This window comes from Mya arenaria, chromosome 15, assembly GCF_026914265.1.
Source record: "Mya arenaria isolate MELC-2E11 chromosome 15, ASM2691426v1".
In the NCBI taxonomy this organism is placed as follows: domain Eukaryota; kingdom Metazoa; phylum Mollusca; class Bivalvia; order Myida; family Myidae; genus Mya; species Mya arenaria.
Window position 1 is genome coordinate 20,599,994 of NC_069136.1, and position 20,485 is coordinate 20,620,478.

General features: G+C 35.6%; 2 protein-coding genes across 9 annotated transcripts in view; one reads left to right on the forward strand and one right to left on the reverse strand.

Annotated features, from left to right (window-relative positions):
* The window catches only part of LOC128219943 (myosin-VIIa-like), a 44,509-nt gene extending 38,721 nt beyond the window's left edge, over positions 1 to 5,788 (forward strand). For all 8 annotated transcript variants that reach the window (XM_052928134.1, XM_052928129.1, XM_052928133.1 and 5 more), the window contains 7 exons: positions 170 to 270; positions 937 to 1,055; positions 1,893 to 1,959; positions 2,339 to 2,455; positions 2,633 to 2,716; positions 3,336 to 3,455; positions 3,925 to 5,788. In XM_052928134.1, coding sequence (XP_052784094.1) covers positions 170 to 270; positions 937 to 1,055; positions 1,893 to 1,959; positions 2,339 to 2,455; positions 2,633 to 2,716; positions 3,336 to 3,455; positions 3,925 to 4,035 — 719 coding nt within the window. In that variant the 3' untranslated portion in view covers positions 4,036 to 5,788. The remainder of the gene's footprint in view (positions 1 to 169; positions 271 to 936; positions 1,056 to 1,892; positions 1,960 to 2,338; positions 2,456 to 2,632; positions 2,717 to 3,335; positions 3,456 to 3,924) is intronic.
* A 1,145-nt stretch (positions 5,789 to 6,933) lies between these two features.
* LOC128220456 (serine/threonine-protein kinase nekl-2-like) lies at positions 6,934 to 20,138 on the reverse strand. The gene is made up of 11 exons (XM_052928863.1): positions 20,101 to 20,138; positions 19,200 to 19,313; positions 18,005 to 18,152; positions 17,123 to 17,181; positions 15,638 to 15,710; positions 14,310 to 14,460; positions 13,191 to 13,328; positions 10,483 to 10,951; positions 8,919 to 9,059; positions 8,127 to 8,253; positions 6,934 to 7,267 (listed from the first exon to the last, which is right to left on the reverse strand). The coding sequence occupies exons 2-11, from the start codon at positions 19,308 to 19,310 to the stop codon at positions 7,002 to 7,004; spliced, it is 1,683 nt and encodes a 560-aa protein (XP_052784823.1). The 5' UTR covers positions 19,311 to 19,313; positions 20,101 to 20,138; the 3' UTR covers positions 6,934 to 7,001.
* Positions 20,139 to 20,485: the final 347 nt, after the last annotated feature.

The following is a 20,485-nucleotide window of genomic DNA, read 5'->3' on the forward strand; positions in this document are numbered from 1 at the left end:
TATCATTTTTATTAATATGCACTTTGTTATGACTTTAACTTGTGAAAATACATATAAAAGTGCATATTTATGAAAATATATTTTTCAATATTTTATTCACGTTTTTGGCATCGTAACTCGATTATTATAAAAGAAAACCCTATGTCAAATCTTGCTATTCTTCTCGTAGCCGCACAGCAGACGCCTGTTCTGATCTTCATGAAGAAGATCTGGATGAACGCCATCCCGGGGAGAGACAAACTAGCCGACATCAAGTTCCATTTTCCGCAGGTATGAGACGGCGGATGGGAAATTTGGGGAATATTTCAATACCGAACACATTATGCTAGTTCATGTTGCGTATTTGTGGGGATAGTCCATGTAGTGTTTTTAGGCTTCGGTTTTCGTGACAACGTGCGTCATTGAAACGGAAGACATACATCTAATCAATCTGAAAACGAATTATATTCTTCCACAGTTGCCCGTCCTGTTTCTTTCAAATATGTTGGTGTACATTTGTTGATATTTTGCATATTTCAACATAAACCGTTTTGAAAACAGATTTTGTTGATTACTTCTAGATCTAATGCATTAATATATTAGTAGTTCTCAGTAGTATTCAGTTTCACACAAGCATTTAACAACTAAATTGTATATACACACAATAGCAGGGACACATATGTAGAACGATGCAACGCTGACATTTTGGCCAATGATTGCATCATTAAAATACAAGCAAATCTAAAATATTTCACCCGTGTAGAAGCAGACAACAGCATCTTGGCTAAAAATAGGTGTAAAAAAGTTATTTAGGAATTGACGTCACATCTTGTTTGTTTACAACGGCTGGGACCCGTGCTGACCAATGTGAGAAGTTGAGAACCCCGTTGAAGTAACATGATTCCTCACCCTGAATAGCTCTTTCTGAAATACCATGTCTTGTCTTTCCCACCACAGGAGGTGCCCAATTACCTCCGAGGGTACCACAAGTGTACTGTCGAAGAAAGTATCGGGCTGGGCGCCCTTCTTTTCCGTGCCAAGTACGGGGACGAACAGCAGCCATTTGATCACATTGAGTAAGTCACTTTTATTAATGTTGAACGCTTAGTACACAGACTGTCTGGTTTGACAATTCCTTGCTATATATGCATCGCCTGGTCATCGCCCTAATTGTGTTACAAGAGGGTGCCTATTTTCCTGCGTAATTCTAATTTGATTATTGCTTTTTAAGCTGTCTTCTATTCACAGAAAAAGGGCTTCACCGTTTTTGCTACGGCAGATCAATATTTAATAATCTGATACTAGTATCTTATCGATGATAGCAAACACAAGAGGGTAAAAAGGAGTTTGACCATTAAACAACCTTGATCAATATCACGGCTATTATGTTTTAGGGCTTTGGGGAGGGGTCTTAACCAGAGCTGATATTCAATATTGGTCTTAACTGGATCTAAGAACGATGTAGCTAATCGGATTACTTGTTATTAATTACTGACCAATAGAGTGAATAAAGCCAATGATGTATCACCATCAAATTAACTTCAGTAGTATATCGAATACCACCCGTGGCCATTAAACGAGTGAACAAGCTTTAAACAAGACTTTTTTCTTGCTTATGTTATACTAGCAACATTGCTGAAACATGCGTGGTGACATGATATGGAGACAATTTTTGTATCACAAAGTATTTCAGAGGTTGTATCTAAATTGCGTTTTGAAAGATTCAATATTTTTTTTCGATGAATGTATTGATTTTTTTCTATATATGACCATACATAACCAAAGAAAGTCTTATAAAATAGTAAAATACAGATCAAAGAAAGTAACTCAAATCATTAAATCCCTGTTGATATAATGACCACGGTCTGTGAGCTATTTTAATTGGCTGAAATGCGAATATACCTTTATTACAGAGACATCATACCAACATTGCTCCCAAAGAATGTTCACCAAGAAAAATCTCCATCTGACTGGAAGAAGGTACGTACATAAATGCTATATATATGCGCCTTTGGTCAAAGATAAGTGTGTTTGCAGCATTGTCTTGGACGATTCAGATGGACTAGCATCGAGTTTGAAGAAAATGAAACCACTCGTAATCAGCTGTTTATGGTACAATTTGTTAACAATAACCATACAATTTGTATACGATTCCGTCTTTAATTAATTAATTGGTATTGTTGTATTGGTCGGGCGAGGGTTACTCAATTATACCAGCCAGCAGGTAACCCTGAAACCTATGCCCCAAACTACTGTTTAGCGCCATTAATTGAACATCATTTATGGGGATAGATATATACACATAATGGTCACTCAAAAACGTAGTGTACCAGTCACGCATTACGCATATATGTTACAGCTTCTCCAGGAGAAGATTGGACAGCACAAGTTCCCCACAAAGGACGATGCCAAGGTCGCCTTCCTTAAGGGGATCAGCAAGTTCCAGACATATGGCTCAGTCTTCTTTGAAGTCAGGGTAGGTTATAAACGTCTATTGTTCTTTGTAGTCGTTTTTAGTAATAGTTTGCTCTGCCACTTTTGAAGAACAATTTTTCACGAGTTGATATATAATGTTTAAATGATGGAAGAGTAAAATAATGTGTTGTTCTTAATTGCGGATCTCTTTAAATGTATATTCAAATATTTTTTTCAGCAACGAAGTACCAAGACTTATCCAAAGCAACTACTTATCGCAGTGAACCACAATGGAGTCGGTCTTATCGACGCCATAACGAAGGTAAGTTTACCAAAGCTGCTGTATTTGATCTGCCAAAAAAACTTACTTTTTAGTTAGTTTTGGTTTCAGAATTTGCGTTACTAAGTTCCCATTAAAAATATGTTTCTTCGGAAAATTCTGGATGAGTGAGGCCCAAACAAAATGTGTGGTTCAGGTAACATCTTGTCCAAAAACAGGTAGAGTAGATTTTCATATGTCAGGCTTGAACATTACTGTCATCATTGGGGAATGGTGGCATTATAGAGGAATAATTGTTTGTTTCAGTTTTAGATATGCAATATATATTCACCACGTGAGCACAAAAAAACGAATAGTTCACGAATGGATTTACTTTACTTTTGGGGTTCTCGAGGTAGTATATAAAGTAATCTTCGGTAAAATAAATATTTTTAGCCATGAAACGAACGATTGGCTCCTATTTCGAAGAAAGGGGCGGGTAACCCGAACCAGAAGTGTTTTTTTTTTTCTTATTTAAGTGTAAATGAAGTATATCTTTATTTATTTATGTTGTTTTTCTGTCCCGGAGAAATGTTTTCGCATTGGTTCTTGAAGGATTTACAATAAACGACACTGCTTTATTCTTCACATTTAGAAAGAGATTCGCCAATGTGTGTTTCAGGAGTTACTGGTGATGCACAGTTTTGACAAAGTTCCCAACTGGGCGTTTGACGAGTACTCGTTCACTCTCGTCATAGGCGAGGGTTCCAGCATATCAAAGATCTACATGGAGACAAGCGTGGTAAGACTCGTGGCTTAAGTTTTTTTTACACCAGGACCGTTTCAATAAAGGAGTTTAGTAATAATTACAAATGTAAGCCAAAAGATTGATTTTATTTACTCAACTTATGAGTTCATTTAAAATACTGGCTGAAGCCTATATATATATATATATATATATATATATATATATATATATATATATATATATATATAGTAACGAAATAATGAAGATTATTTCAATTTGCGACTAAAATCGACTAGAATCTTTATTGAAACGCAGGCCGGTATTCATAAAACGTCTTAAATCATTTATGAAACTCAAGTCGATTTACTAACATTCATAAGTAAATTAAAAAGTTTTTTTACATAAAGGTGTGAATTTTAAGTCAAGTCTATTACACAATGATGTGTTTTCAAAGGTGGAAATAAAGAGTACATGATTTCACGTGATTTAAAGTACTTAAATCGATGCACGTTTCTGTTGTCAGGGACACAACATGGACGATCTGATAATGACGTACGTGGCGTACATCATGAACACGCACATCAAGAAGAAACCATCATACGCCGGCATTGTCGTCGGCGAATCCATCTGCTAAAAGAACGATGCTTTAAAAAAGCTATTTAAATCAAAACGACCTTAATTGCATAACACCGTATGAAGAATGTACCACAAAATCCAAACGGCATTGAACTGTGTGCCTGCAAGTTGTGTGACACACCATATATATGTCTTCAGCTCAAAGATCAAAGTCGCATAAATGCACTATTCAAATAAAAAAGAAAGTTATGAAGGCATTGCTTGCAAATTAGTGAAGCGGATACATGTTCCACAAAATGGCACTGAACGATGTGCTTACAAGTCCGGATGTCTGCGACACACTTTTTGTCTTCAGCTCAAAGATCAAGGTCGCATAAATACACTATTCAAATCAAAAAGAAAGTTATGAAGGCATTGCTTGCAAATGAGTGAAGCGGATACATGTACCACAAAATGGCACTGAACGATGTGCTTACAAGTCGGGATATCTGTGACACTATTTATGTCTTCAGCTCAAAGATCAAGGTCGCATAAATACACTATTAAAAAACAACAACAATGAAGGCATTGGCTGCAAAACAGTGAAATGAATAAATTTTCCACATAATGAAACAGGGCATTGAACTATGTGTTTGCGAGTTGAACTATGTGTGACACACAACATTTATGCGCTAAGATCAAAGGTCAAGGTCGCATAAATACACTATTCAAATCACATAGAAAACCAGTTGCATTGGTTGCTAATCAAAGTCAAATTAAAGCCAGATAGCAGTTTTGTCCTATGATATTGAGTCTGCAGTGACGGGCACTTATATGGCTGTTTCAACGGTTTGTAGGATCGAAGGCAGATCCATAGCATTTTGATTATGGGCAGATCCATAGCGATATGATCGGTGACAGATCCATAGCGATATGATCCGGTGTATATCAATAGCGCAATGGTCGACGGCAAGTCCATAGCCCTAACGAAGTGAAACTGCTGCAAACGCGTCAAATCACACGAACACATTTAGCTCATATACATTTTGATATAGCATTTTCTGATAAGTTAGTTGTATTGAATGTTAATTTTTCTTTACTGCAAAACTGTCAACATGTATCCAAATTTACAACCATAGATCTATATACACCAGTGTTTGAAAAAAAAAGAATCTCAAGTTTGTATATAAAAGCGTTTGGCATAATAGTGTATTTAGCATCAGTTTTGCCTTAAGGAACGAGAATATAACACATTTCTAAGCATCGTGTAATGTATTTGATATTGAATACCAAGCTGATTTTTGATGTTAATAATGCAAGCATCAAACATTGGAACCTGTAGCTTAATACCATTCGGAACTTCTCGGCCTTGTTCATCGAAAGCAACCGCGGATTTATATGGACGGTTTACAATGTCAGGACTCTTTACATTTTACTACATGCAAATAAATCGCGTAGTAGCTTCAATTTAGCAGTTAAACGTGATAACATCACTCTTGTGAATTTTAATTCACTGGCACTTAACTTAGAAATACATGTACACCTTAAAACACAACAATAAATTGATACTACTTCTAGTGATGTATCGTCGTACATCCGCGGTCGTTTTTGATGGAAAATGGTCGAGGAATTCCGAATGGCTTGAAACGTGTCAAAATTGTTGTGTGCATTTTTTATGTTAAATGTTTTTTTTCAATTGTGTTGTTGCTAAAAATGTGTCAAAATTATTTTGTGTGTATTAATCATATTTAAACTTTGTCAATTGTTTTATAATATATAATTTAAACAGCATATATATTACTATATACATAAAATAAAAGTAAATACATGTACTGTTATGTTAGAGTTATTTTCTTTAATTCATTTAAGTGAACTTATAAAATAGCCAAGGCGTACGCTCTATGTATTCAGACCTGAATTTTGATGGTATTTTCATGTGCGATAAGCTCACAGGTGTCTTAATATGAGCATTTAATGCGCGCTAAACAAGGACTTGAATGTACAAGCACTAGCGGCTCCAGGGGTGGGGGTGTGTAACATATTACATAGTGTTACTGATACCACACCCCAGGGATAGGTGTATGTACTTAGATTACATAACCCGTCTGGTACTTGCATAACCTGTCTAGTGCGGTGAGGTACTAGTATATAAAGGTCGGTTTGACTGCTAGTTGGGAGAGCTTTGGCCGAGAGAGCTCTTGAGCAAGGAGAGCTTTGGCCGAGAGAGCTTTTGGGCGGGGGAGCCTTTTTGGCAGGGAGGGCGCTAGTATCTCCCTGTGTTATGATCCGGCTGGAAGCGTGATGCTGTTAAGGACTATTAATAAAGTTATTTACACGGAGCGGGCGTTTTGTTTAACTACTAGTATACGACAGGGTGCACCCAGCGCGCGCACCCTCTAACATCCTTTACTTTTTATTACAAAAATAGGAGAAAAAAATATATGCCCAAAATGCACTATTATGGACTAGAAATTGTTTAAATTTTCTTGGGGTACCCCCTCCCCCCCCCCCCCAACAGTGAACACTTTAAATCAAATACATTTCAGTTTTGACGGAGAGCGAAAGTCGAAAGGTTACGCCTCTAAGTTACGTCCCCTTTCACGTCAAATTCTCCAGCCGCCCCTGATATAGTTTATGAACTACGAAGACTAAATGTATTCTTTGTAAAGGGAGGGACATATCGTCTTATTTGTAATTTGACCTTTTAAAAAAGAGTCCTTCCTGATCTCAAAATCAATTCCGTTCATATAATGATAATGATCAATATTACTGCTAAGTTTGAGGACCGTAGGATAAACCGTTCTTGATATATTGAATGGAGATACATTCTGAAAGCAAAGGTCACAACAACCATAACGACAGTTGACCTACTGAGCTCAAAATCAATACAATTATATTCTCATACTGGTCAATATTCCTCCTTGTTTAATGACACTATGATCAATGACGCTGGTTATGTATTAATTTTAATACCACTTGCTTACAATATTAAGTTTCATAAACACTCGACAACATTTTAATAAATAATTTAATAATGATCTCAAATCAAATCGATATGATCAAACAAATTATTGGCAACAGTTCCAAGTCAATTTTACCAATCACAGTTTTCAGAGTGTCCAAACCTTGGCCACCTTCAACCACCAGTCTTTTCACATTGTCCATAACTCTCTTTGCCTCACTGTTTCCAAGGAAACGATTTAAGTCCAGCATCAAGGAATTCCTGGCACCATCTCTATTGTGGTTCAGCAAGCTTAGAGCAGTAAGCAAGCTGTGGTTTATAGAATCTTTGATAAGAACGGAGCTGGCAACTGAAAATAAAATTAAAACTTATCATTTGGAACTCCTCGGCCATTTTCCATCGAAAAACAACCTCAGATGTACAGTATGTAAATAAATCAGAAAAAGTTCTTTAATTTTTATATAACAGTATTAATTAATTGCCTGTTAAATGTTTTATTGCATAAAATCTAAATAAGATTTCTGAAAGTTAAGTAATAAAGTTGAAGTGCAGAAATAACTACATGATCTACATGCAGTGTTGTTAAATATAAAGATTTCTGGTATCGTAAACCTTCCATATATGTCCGAAGTTGTTTTCTATGGAAAATGCCTGAGTTGGTTCAAATGGATTACTTATAGCTAATAACAGTTTGTAGTAAAATACTTCAAGATTTAAAAATTGCTGGTCTTTCGAGCCAAATCCAATGACTTGCTCCTAATTAAATGCATGGGTACTGTAATGTGAGTATTGAATGTGTGACTGGCCATATTAAAAATAAAAGGGAAGTTATACCTAAAGATGGGTAAATCATTGCTCAATTCAAATTTTATAAAAGCATTGTTGCTCAATTTAAATTTTGATAGAAAGCATTGTTGCTCAATTTAAATTTGATAGAAACATTGTTGCTCAATTTAAATTTGATAGAAAGCATCTTTGTTCAATTTACATTTAATAGAAAGCATCTTTGCTCAACTTAAATTTGCTAGAAAACATTTCAACTGTTTCCACTTACAAAACAATTAAGCCATAAAGAAAGCAAAATTTGTCATTATTGATGAAGTACAGCATTGGGTAAAGACAATTGAGCATTTTGCTTCTTTTTGTAACTGCCAAAACAATGTGAGGTTAAAAGCTTTAAGTGTGACTTAATAAATTCAATTACACACCTGATGAATCAACAGAGTAAGTTCTAGAGTCTAATGGCTGTCTCCTTGGGGCTTCTGGGGCAGGGGAGAAAACCTCATCCTCACTATCACAGTTGCCTCCCTTAGTAGTAAAACAGCCACTCTCTGACTGAATACAACAAAACAACATCAAATATTGACAGGACCAGTTTATAAAACTATTTCTTCATGCCTATGCAAACCAATTCAAGATCCATAACTGGAGTATCTGGGGCAATATGAATGAGTACAGGTATTGAATTTGATTAAAAAACATATGATTATACAACTGATGAACAAGGATGTTATAGGCTTGGAAAGAATTGTTTTAGTAACCAAACCCTCAATGAAAGAGAACCAGTTACAAATTATAGGAAGGGAAAAACAATTGTAAGCAGTCAAAAAAACTTATTTGCCATAAATATTCCTTCATTTTTAATGCTTGCAGAAGGTAAATACAATTTCATTGCATGTTATTGTTAAATTATCAAACAAGTCAAAACTAATTTCAGACCTGCCAATCATTTTTCCCTTTTTGTAGGGGCCCAATATCGAGCCCTTTGTAGTCTAATCTAAATTTTTCCATCAATTAATCAAGAATTATTTACCATCCTAAAACAAGACTAGTATTGTAACAGTACTTACATTAACCAAGTTGTCATTTTTTTAAAGGAAAACCCAAATTGTAGGGATATTGTATGAAAGTAATTTTGGAAATGACCAAATTGACGTGAATTACATAAATTATCTCAATTCTGAGTCCTTTTGCCAAAATTGCTTAAAAACATGTGTTACCTTTTTCCTAGCATCCAGAGCCTCACTTACAGACAGTGAGAACCTCTGACGTCGAACAGTCTCTGACAATCTGGGGGACACAGCAGATAGCTTCCTCAGTATGGAGTCTTTCACCGTGTAGGTTCTGGATCCACACTTATTCTAAAAAGATTTATACAAAGAAAAAACAACAACATAAGATTGAACATGATTTGCCCCTCATTTTGTCAAAGATAATTAAAAACTGTTTTTGAGCCCAAATGCAATTTAAATGATTGAACAGTTATTTGAATTCAAATAGCAAATTGGAACTATTATAAAACTCATTTCTTATTCACTATTTCTTCAAGAGGCCCAAAAGGGCCTATGCTCTACTGGCATGGCTTTTGTGGTCATATCAATCCAGAGCATGTATGTATGGGTAAAAGGCAACAGACATATAGTTTATGTTTTGTGTTTGGGTTACCTGAAAACATAGCACGTTCAACATCTGAGCCCAGAGGTATTGTAAGCAGATTAGTTGCATGAACTATTTTAATATGTGCCAAGTAAAAGTCATCTGACAAAAAAAAAAAATGCTTTCAAAACTGTACTCATAGTGAAAATTTCTGTAGTTTTAAAAGTTAAAAAAAGTTGGTCAAAAGGTCAAAGTCAAGGCATCCTAGGACAACATTGATCAATTTGAACAAACATTCATAATCAATTTTGCTGAGATGGATGCACGAACACACAAAAAGATTTTCAAACCTTTCCAGATTTATGTTTACCAAACCTGTGAACCCTGGGTGTGGCCAGTAATGACACCAGGTGCATAACTTAAACATTCACAACCAATTTTGTTAAGATGAATCACAAACTACAGAACTTAAAGATAAAAAAGGCCTTTGGGCTTCCAACAAGAACAAGGCAGAGTAATTCACAAAATCAACTGCAGAAGCAAAAAGCAAATTGTCTCTCAAAATCCTAGACTTGCAAATTATCTCCCTTAACTCTAGACTTGAATTTACATGTACATGTAAACTTGACTAAAAATAGAATTCGCTCATGCAGACCTGGCTAAAAATAGAAAGCATTTCTTTAAAACTTTCATGGCCCATAATCTAGGCATTCATGGGCAGATCTAGCTGGTTTTCGAAAGGAACCGAGCTCTAATGGATTATCTAGATACTGTACAAGTTTCATCAAGATACAATCAAAACTGGACTGTATCGTGTTCACAACCAATTGTTTACACAATAGCATTTTTTTATACTATCAAAGGCCATAATCTAGGCATGCATGGGCAGATCTGGCTGGTTTTCGAAAGGAACCCAGCTCGAATAGATATCTAGATACTGTACAAGTTTCATCAAGATACAATCAAAACTGAAGACTGTATCGTGTTCACAAGCAATTATTTACAGACGCACGGACGCACGAACGCACGGATGCACATACTACGTACACATTACCATCGCATAAGCTCTTCTGGCCTTTGGCCAGTAGAGCTAAAAAATAAATGTTTGTGATGAACACTTAATAGGCACTAAAAGTGAATTTCTAACTTTAAATATTACATTATCGCACACATCTTCATCTAACCTACCTGTATATTACTATTCCCACAAGCAGCAGTGTTGAGATCTTTGGGACTTTGCTCCATTGAGACATTGCCATTTACATCCGAGCATTCCCTATTATGCTTATACATATCATAACCATCCTCCTCTTTACTCCTGACATTATCATTACTCACTCCATTCCCCACATTTACATTATCTTCATCAAACTTATTCATGGAGCCCGCTTCCATTTTCATCCTCTCCAAGTTTAGTGCACATTCTTTCAACATATTAGCGTTTTTCCTTGTACTCAATCCCGGGACACTTGACGACCTGGGACGTATATTGTGGTAAGCGGACACTTCTTTTCTGTAGTCGGTATTCTTTTTTCTTAGTTTTGTAACCATGGTAACCAGCTCGGGAATGTCAAGGACTTGTTTTGCAGAAAATCGATCTCCAGGGTCCAGTACAAGCAGTTTAGACAGAAGAGTCTGGATCATTCCATGGAACTGGCTGCCCATGTTGATAGAAAGTACAAATTCATGATCAAAACTCAAACATTTGATAAACAGACATAAACACATTACAGGGTTCATACAGCTAGACTGGCAAACAAAACAAGGAAGTTTTCAAGGAGATTTCAAGGACCTTTTTTCAATTTTCAAAGACTGACTTAAGAAACTATGAAAAAAACATACGTTTTCAAAAACTACTAAGTATCATTAATTGCAAGCTATTATTATTTCAAATACCAGCAAAGCATTCACTTAAAGATCAAAACTTTTTTGTAATGATGAAACATTCCTACTACCACACTTCATTTGGAGCAGAACATGGAAGTTTAAGGACTTTAAAAAAACAAAACAAGCACATTTCAAGCAGTTTTCAAGGCAAAAAAAGAGTAGTTTTAAGGAGTTGTTTGCAATTTAAATACTTTTCATCCAAAAATTCAAGTCTGTGGGAACCCTGCATTACAACACAGAATTAGAAAAATAAAAACTCTAATATAGGGACAAACAAAAAAAGTCTTGGGGTATAGACCCTGACATCATGATAACACTCAAGTCATGTCTCAGACTCAGCTCAACTTATTTTTCAACATTGAAACATGGCATGATTCGAAATAACTTATGTCTTACTCTCTTCAAAGGCCCGTTTTCTTAGGCCAATATAAATTTATTGCTTGATTTCCATCCAACATTTTTTTTATAACATGGGGGTGGCATTTAATTTCTTATATTTTTTTCTTACATGACTGTTTCACCATTGAAAATATGTTCATGCTCTTTCTCAATGCACCAGGGACCATGAACATGTGCATGTGCTTCTAGACAAATCACGAACATGATGGTTACAGATATTTCTTTTTTAAAATGTGAATATTATACATAACAAGAGCCGTCGTAAGACAGCACGCTCGACTACGCCGCTTTGACTTAGAATACAATAACAATGTAATAACACCAAGTTTGGTCTCTTTATGTCAAACCTAACTAAAATTATTCGATACATAAGGTGACTTTGATGCTGCCCTCCCACCACCCCGCCCAAACAATGGCGCAAGTCATTCAAATAACTTGATTTCCCATTATGAAAATGTGGTTAAGAATATACAAATATGCCTTTCAACGGAAATTAAAAAAAATATAAAAAATCAAGGGCCATAATTTGTATTTAGGCTTAAAACGGAGTTATGTTTCTTGTTGCAAGATGGTTGTAAAAAAATTTGAATTTTATTAAGTGCATTTAATGAAAGGTATAGAAGTTTTTTTTTATTAAAATCCCAACTTGCCCTTAACTTTTACTTGCCTAAAACTTTAACCTAAGTCAATCAGGGGCCATAACTTGTATTAAGGATATGGAGTTCTGTTAATAATGTAACCTCATTGGGTGATGGTCCTGAACAATTGTGTGAAGTATTAAGACAATTAAATGAAGGGTATAGAAGTTATTAAACAATATCCCAACCTGCCCTAAAACTTTAACCTAAGTTTCATAGTCAATCAGGGGCCATAATTTGTATAAAAGATAATATGGAGTATCTAACCTCATTATGTGACGGCTCTGAACATCTGTGTGAAGTATGAAGTCAATTGAATGAATGGTATTGGAGTTTTAAGTGAAAATCCCAACTTGCCCTAAAACTTTAACCTGCCCTAAAACTTAAACCTAAGTCAATCAGGGGCCATAACTTGTATTTAGAATAATATGGAGTTATGTAACCTCATTGTGTGATGGTCCTGAACAACTGTGTGAAGTATTAAGTCAATTGAACAAACGATATAGAAGTTATTAATAAATATTTCAACGTGCCCTAAAACTTTAACCTAAGTTCCATAGTCAATCAGGGGCCATAATCTGTGTAAAGAATAATATGGAGTTATCTAACCGCATCATGTGATGGCTCTGAACAACTGCGTGAAGTATTAAGTCAATTGAATGTAGGGTATTGGACTTATAAGTGAAAATCACAACTTGCCCTAAAACTTTAACCGGACGCCGACGCTGGGGCGAGTAGTATAGCCCACCTATTCTTCAAATAGTTGAGCTAAAAACCATACTAAAGTGATATGCAAATACAACATTTTCATTTGAGTGAAATAAAAATTAAGGGGCAGTGGAAAAAAGAGGGGGCAGTTTCTTCAGAGGGGGCAGTTTCTTCAGAGGGGGCAGTTTCTTCCAATTAATATTGGCCTTAGACATCAGACAACCTAATTTTAAATACTAATTCAGACATGAAAACACTGCCTACCTGGGTAGGGGAGCAAACTCTACAGCGAGTATTTTGCCGACCAGTGCATCAAAGTTAGCCGCCCTAAAGGGCACATGGAGCGCACACATCTCGTATAGAAGGCAGCCCGCTGCCCACATATCACTCTTAGCATCATAACTGCAGGTAGCTTAAGGATTTTACTTCAATGAATTGAATTTTGCAAATAGACAAAGAACATAATATTATATGAACAATGCTGTGGTTTTTTCCTTCATTTACTAAATAAGTAATTGTTACAGCACCCACAATCAGAGTTACTGAGATTATTTAAGTTTGCTGGTGTTGTAACTGTTTTGTACCATAATGTCAAGTTCAACATTCAATAAATAACATGTGGTTTAAGTGAACAGGATTTTTAATTATCCGCACAGTCGATAAAGTAAAGGAACGGTTACCCCCTTTCAAGTGTTGACAGTTGAAATTGAGTACCACAGTTGACTAAAAAAACAAAACGAAAAACATGATACAAGTCATATCATCTTAAATCTGAAAAAAAGGTTCCCATCACCTTGAAGCAGTTTATTAGAATATCCTTGTTCTGTCTATGGTCACTTAACATTAATACCAAGTTTCATGTATATATAAAGACCTTTTAAGGGAAAAGTGGTGGGGGCCCTTTGACAGGGGAAAAACAGCGTTGTTTTGGCAAAAAGGGGGAAAATACTAAGATAATTAATATAATGTTCAACTTGATCTCAAACCTTTTCTTCAACAAACCTATCAACATAATCATGATGGCACTTTATTGCTACAATTGCTATGTCAATGCACTTCAAAAAAAGGGGCAAAAAAACCCAAACTACTTATTGAAGACAGATGGGCATTTTCATTGTCTATTAATAAATGTTATAATCTAAATGACACACTAAGGCTATGGCACTTTCTTATTTACAGACAAACACTGTTGGCACGAACTCGTTTGGTCCGAATTCCTCATTGGCTCAAGCTGGATATGAAGGACCCATTTCTTTAAACTGAAGGTAAGAATTCCCACTTAAATCAAATTTTCTTAGGTTTGAGGTATTTTCTTTGGTTCCTGTGAGTTCCAGCCCAAGAGGTAAGACTGTATCTTTAATAACCAGAGCTGATACAGGATACAGTTTTCCCTTGCAAATCTCCGGACTGATATACAGCGGTGTGCCGATTCTAGTTGACGCCAAGTCCTCATGAATCAAATGGCGAGCTATGCCGAAATCGCCAAGTTTAACCACACCGCTCGTAGTCAGAAACACATTCTGGGGTTTTAGGTCTGAAAATTTTTTTTAGGTGGCTAAATAAAAAAGAATTCTGAAATAGAGTCCGGTGCAAATATTCAGGGTAGGTCGTGAAACATGAAATCAAGACATATTTAAGTATTTCACAAAATGTTAACAAACATGACAATACATTGGATATTTGATGGAACAGTTTTCTATTTGGCTTAAAAAAAAGTGGTTTAGGTTACCTGACCCTACTTAGGAAACCCTACTGTTTTTATAGTCAGTTGGTAAAAAGAGAAGATAAGTGTGTGTTTTAAAGCTGCACTCTCACAGATTTACCGTTTTGACAACTTTTTTTTATTTTTTGTCTTGGAATTAGCAAATCTTTGCGTGAATATCTGCTAACCAGTGATGAAAGACTGCTGACAAAAGATCAGATCGCAGATTTTCATATTTCCATTCCAAATTTAATATTTTATGGCTTAAACCGTTACTAACGGTTAAGAAAAAAGCATAAAACATCAATTTAGGGACGAAAATATGAAAAGCTGCGATCTGACCTTTTATCAGCAGTCTTTTATCACTGGTTTGCAGATATTTATGCAAAAATTTGCTCGTTCCAAGACAAAAAGTAAAAAAGTTGTCAAAACGGTAAATCTGTGAGAGTGCAGCTTTAATATTAAGTTAAGAAGCCTTTAAAGTTTTATAAAGAAGATTACTTCAAAGCCTTTCTGTTATAATGACAACATCATTCTTACAAAAAGCCTTGAATACGAAAAGCCTACCAACCTTACCTGTTTTAAGGATGTAACCCTAACCAAAATAAATTTTTGGCCTTAATAAAAAATTAAAATACAATAGTTGGATAATTGTCTTTAATTGATGAAACAAAAGCCTAATTATAACAACAAGGAAATCCATCAAGTTGATATGCCCTGCCTAAAAAGGGAATAAAATTTGAATGGAAATCAAGTGTTCAAATATATGAGATTTGAGTTTGTTTGCAACTGTTTGAATTATAAGAACATATTATATAGTGTAGCATTCAGATTTTACCTAGTATCTTAGTTTTTGACAGAAGGACAGACGGACATAAGGATGGACAACTCAAGGACAATATCCCCCTCCCTTAACCTTCGGTTTGCCTTAGAATAAAAAATATACAATAGCCTATTAATTATAATAGTGTTATATTTCTTTTCATATGATATCATTTATCATACATACCTCTATGTAGGAATCGTTTGCTGTGGATGTACTCCAGGGCTAGGCAAATCTGCACAAACCAGTCTAACACTGTCTGAAGATACATGTAATAAATTAAAATTCAGAATGGATCTTTTTGAAAATACATTTATATAAGTTCCATTCAGCTTAACTGTAAAAAAACCTGTTTAAGATGGTATGAATCAATATCCAGTCCACTTTGAGAGACCTGAGGAAAATTTACCACTGATGGGGCTTAAACCCACAACCTCTTAAATGGTGGGCGGATACCTGAACAACAAAACATTCCTCAGGCTGGTGGAGCTTGAACCCTCAACCTCTATGATGGCAGGGGGACAATTCCCCACCACTTGACGACTTTCACCCTTGTGGGGCTTGAACTCACAACCTCTTAGATGGTGACGCAAACCTTACCACTAACCACTGTAACCCTAATTGGGCTTGAACCCACAAGCTTTCAGATTACAGGGGAACACTTTTACCAATAGACCACTCATCTTGGTGGGGCTTGAAATCACGACCCCTTTTATGGCAGGGGGACATTTAAACCACTAGACCACTTTCGCCTTAGTGAAGCTTGAACCCACGATCTCTTTGATGGCAGGGAGACACCTTAACCACTAGACATCTCTCGACCTCTTTGATGGCAGGGGGACGGTCAAACGACTAGACCACTCTCACCCTAGTGGGGGCTTGAACCAAAGACCACTTTGATGGCAGGGGGACACCATAACTACTAGACAACTCTCAACCTCTTTGATGGCAGGATCTCAAATTTCATAATCCTAGGTCAAAGTTTGCCTCAGAGTGCTGACCAAGACCTTGACCTTTGACCTACTGATCCAAAAAAACAATATTGAAAATCTACCAGTCATCGGCAACCTGCCACTAAATTTCAAGGTCCTAGGTCATAACTTTCTCATGCTGACAAAATATTCCAAGGACTGTTGATTGTGATCATAATTGTTGACCTACTGACCTTAAAGACATCATTCTGGCCATTTGAAATTCTTTATAATCAATCAGTTGTCAGATCAACAGCAAACTTTCACAAAGGTTTAAAGCTGCACTCTCCCAAATTGACAGTTTTGACATTATTTTAGTTGTTGTCTCAGAATCAGCTGCTTTTGGCATCAATGTCTTCAATTCAGTCATATAAGATAATTCACAGCAGAACTTAATTGTTCCGGAATCTGTCACAAAATTCATTTTTCTCAAAGGGCTTTAACGCTTTTAGCCATGAATTTTCAAGTTTTAAATGTAAAAATGAATAACTGCTATCTGATATTTTGTCAGCAGTCTTGTATCATTGGAATCCAGATGTATTAGCAAAAATATGTTCATTCCAAGATAAAAATTTAAAAAAAATATGTCAAAACAGTCAATTAGTGAGAGTGCAGCAAATATGTAAACAAACTTGGTGGTTTTCATCATATTTGACCAATGGTACTTACATCAATCATAAAATAACACAATGTAAAATACCTCTTTTCTAAATAAATGTCCAATTTTCTGTCTTTCTGAGATCCGTTGGCCTAAATCACCTGGTAAAATGCAACATAATTTGAACAGAATCTTCTTTTATGATATACCGGTAATATAAATATCCTTATGATTTATAAGATAATATTCTATTCATTAATTGAGCATCTGTATACATCATATTACATGATGTCTCTTTCTCAAGCACCTGGCTATAAAAAAAGATTTAATTGGAAACTAGCTTCTCCTTACTATCAAACTGACATTTCTAAACCAAGGCATGAATATTTGTTTAAAATTTACCCCATAAGCCAGCAAACTTCCATTAACTTACTCTGACAATGTGTAGACACCAGTCAGACACAAATACCCATATGGTAACCTCACCATGATCATAAATAATAAAAACAAAACATGAACCTATACCTCCATTCGCGTACTCCATGGCAATGTGTAGACATTGTTTGGCCACAAACGCCTCGATGTACCTCACAACATTAATGTCATAACATGAACCCATACCTCTGTTTGAATACGCCACGATAAAGTATAAACCCGGGTCGGCCACAAATGCCTCTTTCAGCCATTGAAATTAGACTTTTGGATGAACAAGCCCTAATTCATATACTATAGCTTGGCATCAAAATTTTTAACAAGCCTTGCTATATAAAATTCAGAATTTGAGCAAGCCCTGAAGAAATTTTACCAGCGCAGGGCTTGCGGGCTTGTGTTAATTTCGACCACTGCTCTTTGAACCACACAATCATAATGTGAAAACATAAAACAATACCTCTGTTAGCGTACTCCATGTCAATGTTTAAACAAGGTCGACCACATTCACCTCCACGTACCTTACTATGATAAAATAAAAACATTAACCCATACCTCCGTTGGCATACTCCATGACAATATGAAGACACCGGTCAGCCACAAACGCCTCAATGTACCTCACTATGTTGATATGTTTACAGATGCTCAACATCCAAACCTCCGTAACACACTGACCCATTTCCTTCTCACTTAGCCCGGCAATCTAAAGGTAAAATGGCAGATCGGAGATTAAATGAGGAAAACTGTAAAAGTGTTGGAGATTTTATTTATCAATACACTATACATTGAATGAAAGAAATCAGTTCATGGCAGATTTGACTTGTGTATTTAAAACCAGTCTCATCTAAATAATGGTTTGTTTACAAGATACAAGAATCTTAATTTAAAGTCGGGTGTGTGTTAACAAGAAACATTAGCTCAATGAGCTATATTCGGACATGAATAACAGACATACATAACATATCAAATAAAATAACAATGAGCTTGTGACCTGGAAATTTAAGTATATATGTTAAAATGAACTCATATTGGAGCATTAGTTAATGATTATTATAATTAAAGCAACTGTGCACCAGATGATCAATTTGCAAGAAAAAAAGAATATTGTTGAAAACTGTCATAAACTTGGTATTAATGTGTACAATGCATTGAAACTTATTAACTGAAGTACCACATAGTTTACAATTTATTTAAGTTTAGCAGTTATTTCGTATTTTTCCATTAAAATAGATGACTGGGTATGTCTTCCTAGTAGAATTCATTCCTTATGCGTAATTGGCTAGTCCTTGTTATCACGTGATATTACCGAGTTAGGTGTATAGCTTAATTATGTCACCCGATTAGAGTACCCGTCGTAGCTCAGTGGATACGACGCTGGACTGCAATTTTGGCGACATAGGTTCGACCAGGTCTCCAACACAATTTTTTTCTACTTTTTTTTACAATTATGATATCAAAGCGTAACACATTCTGTTAAAAAATTCTCCTGAGATTCGTTACAGAAAAAACTTTTTTTGGTGCCAATCCGGTGTACAGTCCCTTTAATGAACAAAAATTTTAAGTTCCTATTTTTTCCATAGAATATCATTTCATTACATAATACATGAGACATGACTGTATGTCTTTCTACATCTTTTTCATGGTTCAGGATTTCCGACGCATTCCAGTGCCCCCTTCCATTTCACCAGTATTTAAGAACCTACTGTATTCTTAAATTATGTTCTTTTCTATAGACCGTTAACAACGATACCTGTATTTCCTTGGAGACACACTCGTGTCCAGTGGTAACATCCTTGACCAACCAAGCCTTCCCAAATGACCCAGATCCCAGCTCACACAGTCGCCGGTACTTGGTCGTCATTCTCTACAAAAGTTTATAAAAAATGAAATCACAGTCAGTCATGACATGTGCAGAACTAAGCTACAATAATGAGTGATCAGGGATACTTTATATTATTTCGACATTTTTTAATGTATCCCTCTCGAGTCCGCCATAGTAAAAAAATCGTCAGAAGACTTGTTGACAGCACAGCCATTTAAGGTGGACTATGCAGAACTTTTCTTTGCTTGTTAAGGACCAGGACCAAACTCAAAATAAAACTGACCTCTGATTTAACTTAAGTTCTACATAAAATACCTCAAAAATAGCTGCCTGGTTGGTCAAATGAAATTTGGTACACATGTTGCCAGAGACAATAGCACATGTTCTAGAGCAATAAACATAACTCTGACTTCAATGGCCGTAAATGTATGCCCCTTTTTCGACATAAAAACAACAACAACAACAAACAAGCTTAATTAAAGTATGGAAATTTCAATAAAAATGGGTTGAAACGTTCACACAAAAATGTTCCAAGTTATTAATGATGAAAATACAAGTACTGACTATGGCAGTAAGGGGTCATTATAGCAATATAATGAGCGATCAGGGATACTTTTTTATCATTTGGACATTTCTTATGTATCCTCGAGTCTGCCATATATAGTAAAAAAATCGTCAAAAGACCCCCTTAACGAGCATTTTGGTGGACTAGGGGTCATTACATCTCGGGGTCCGCATACAATGGATTGACCATATTATAAAAATATGGGTCTTGTTAAAACTGTTTAATTGTTAAATAGTTAATGTAATTATTTATAAACCAATTTACCCGAGGAAAGATCAGCTGTCAAATTTTCCCGCGGTATTTATTCTCCGGATTCTCACATTTCACTTCCGGTTTAAAATGCGAAGTTTAAAACCCGGATGACAAGGATCATTTGGAAAACTTATAAAATTATCACGGACCGTGAAATTATTAAGTATATGCAACAACAACAGTCATTCATAATTTAAAAGGCCTTAATTGTGTATTTATATATGGAATAAATCTGAAACCTTGACGTGTCTATATAATTATATATACATGTTCGAGGAATGTGTAATGCTTAACATGACTATGTTATTATACAAATATTCTATTTTATTCTATTGATTCAAAAACAATATGCAATATATATATTTAACAAGAGGTAATAATTGCGAATGGTAATGAC

Excerpts from the sequence above, each read along its gene's own strand:
- LOC128220456 (XM_052928863.1), bottom strand. The coding sequence starts at position 19,310 with ATGACGACCAAGTACCGGCGACTGTGTGAGCTGGGATCTGGGTCATTT. Across the intron at positions 17,182-18,004 it reads CATGGAGTATGCCAACGGAG|GTGATTTAGGCCAACGGATC; the intron begins GTATGGGTTAAT and ends GCATTTTACCAG. Across the intron at positions 13,329-14,309 it reads GAGATTTGCAAGGGAAAACT|TTATGATGCTAAGAGTGATA; the intron begins GTATCCTGTATC and ends AGCTACCTGCAG.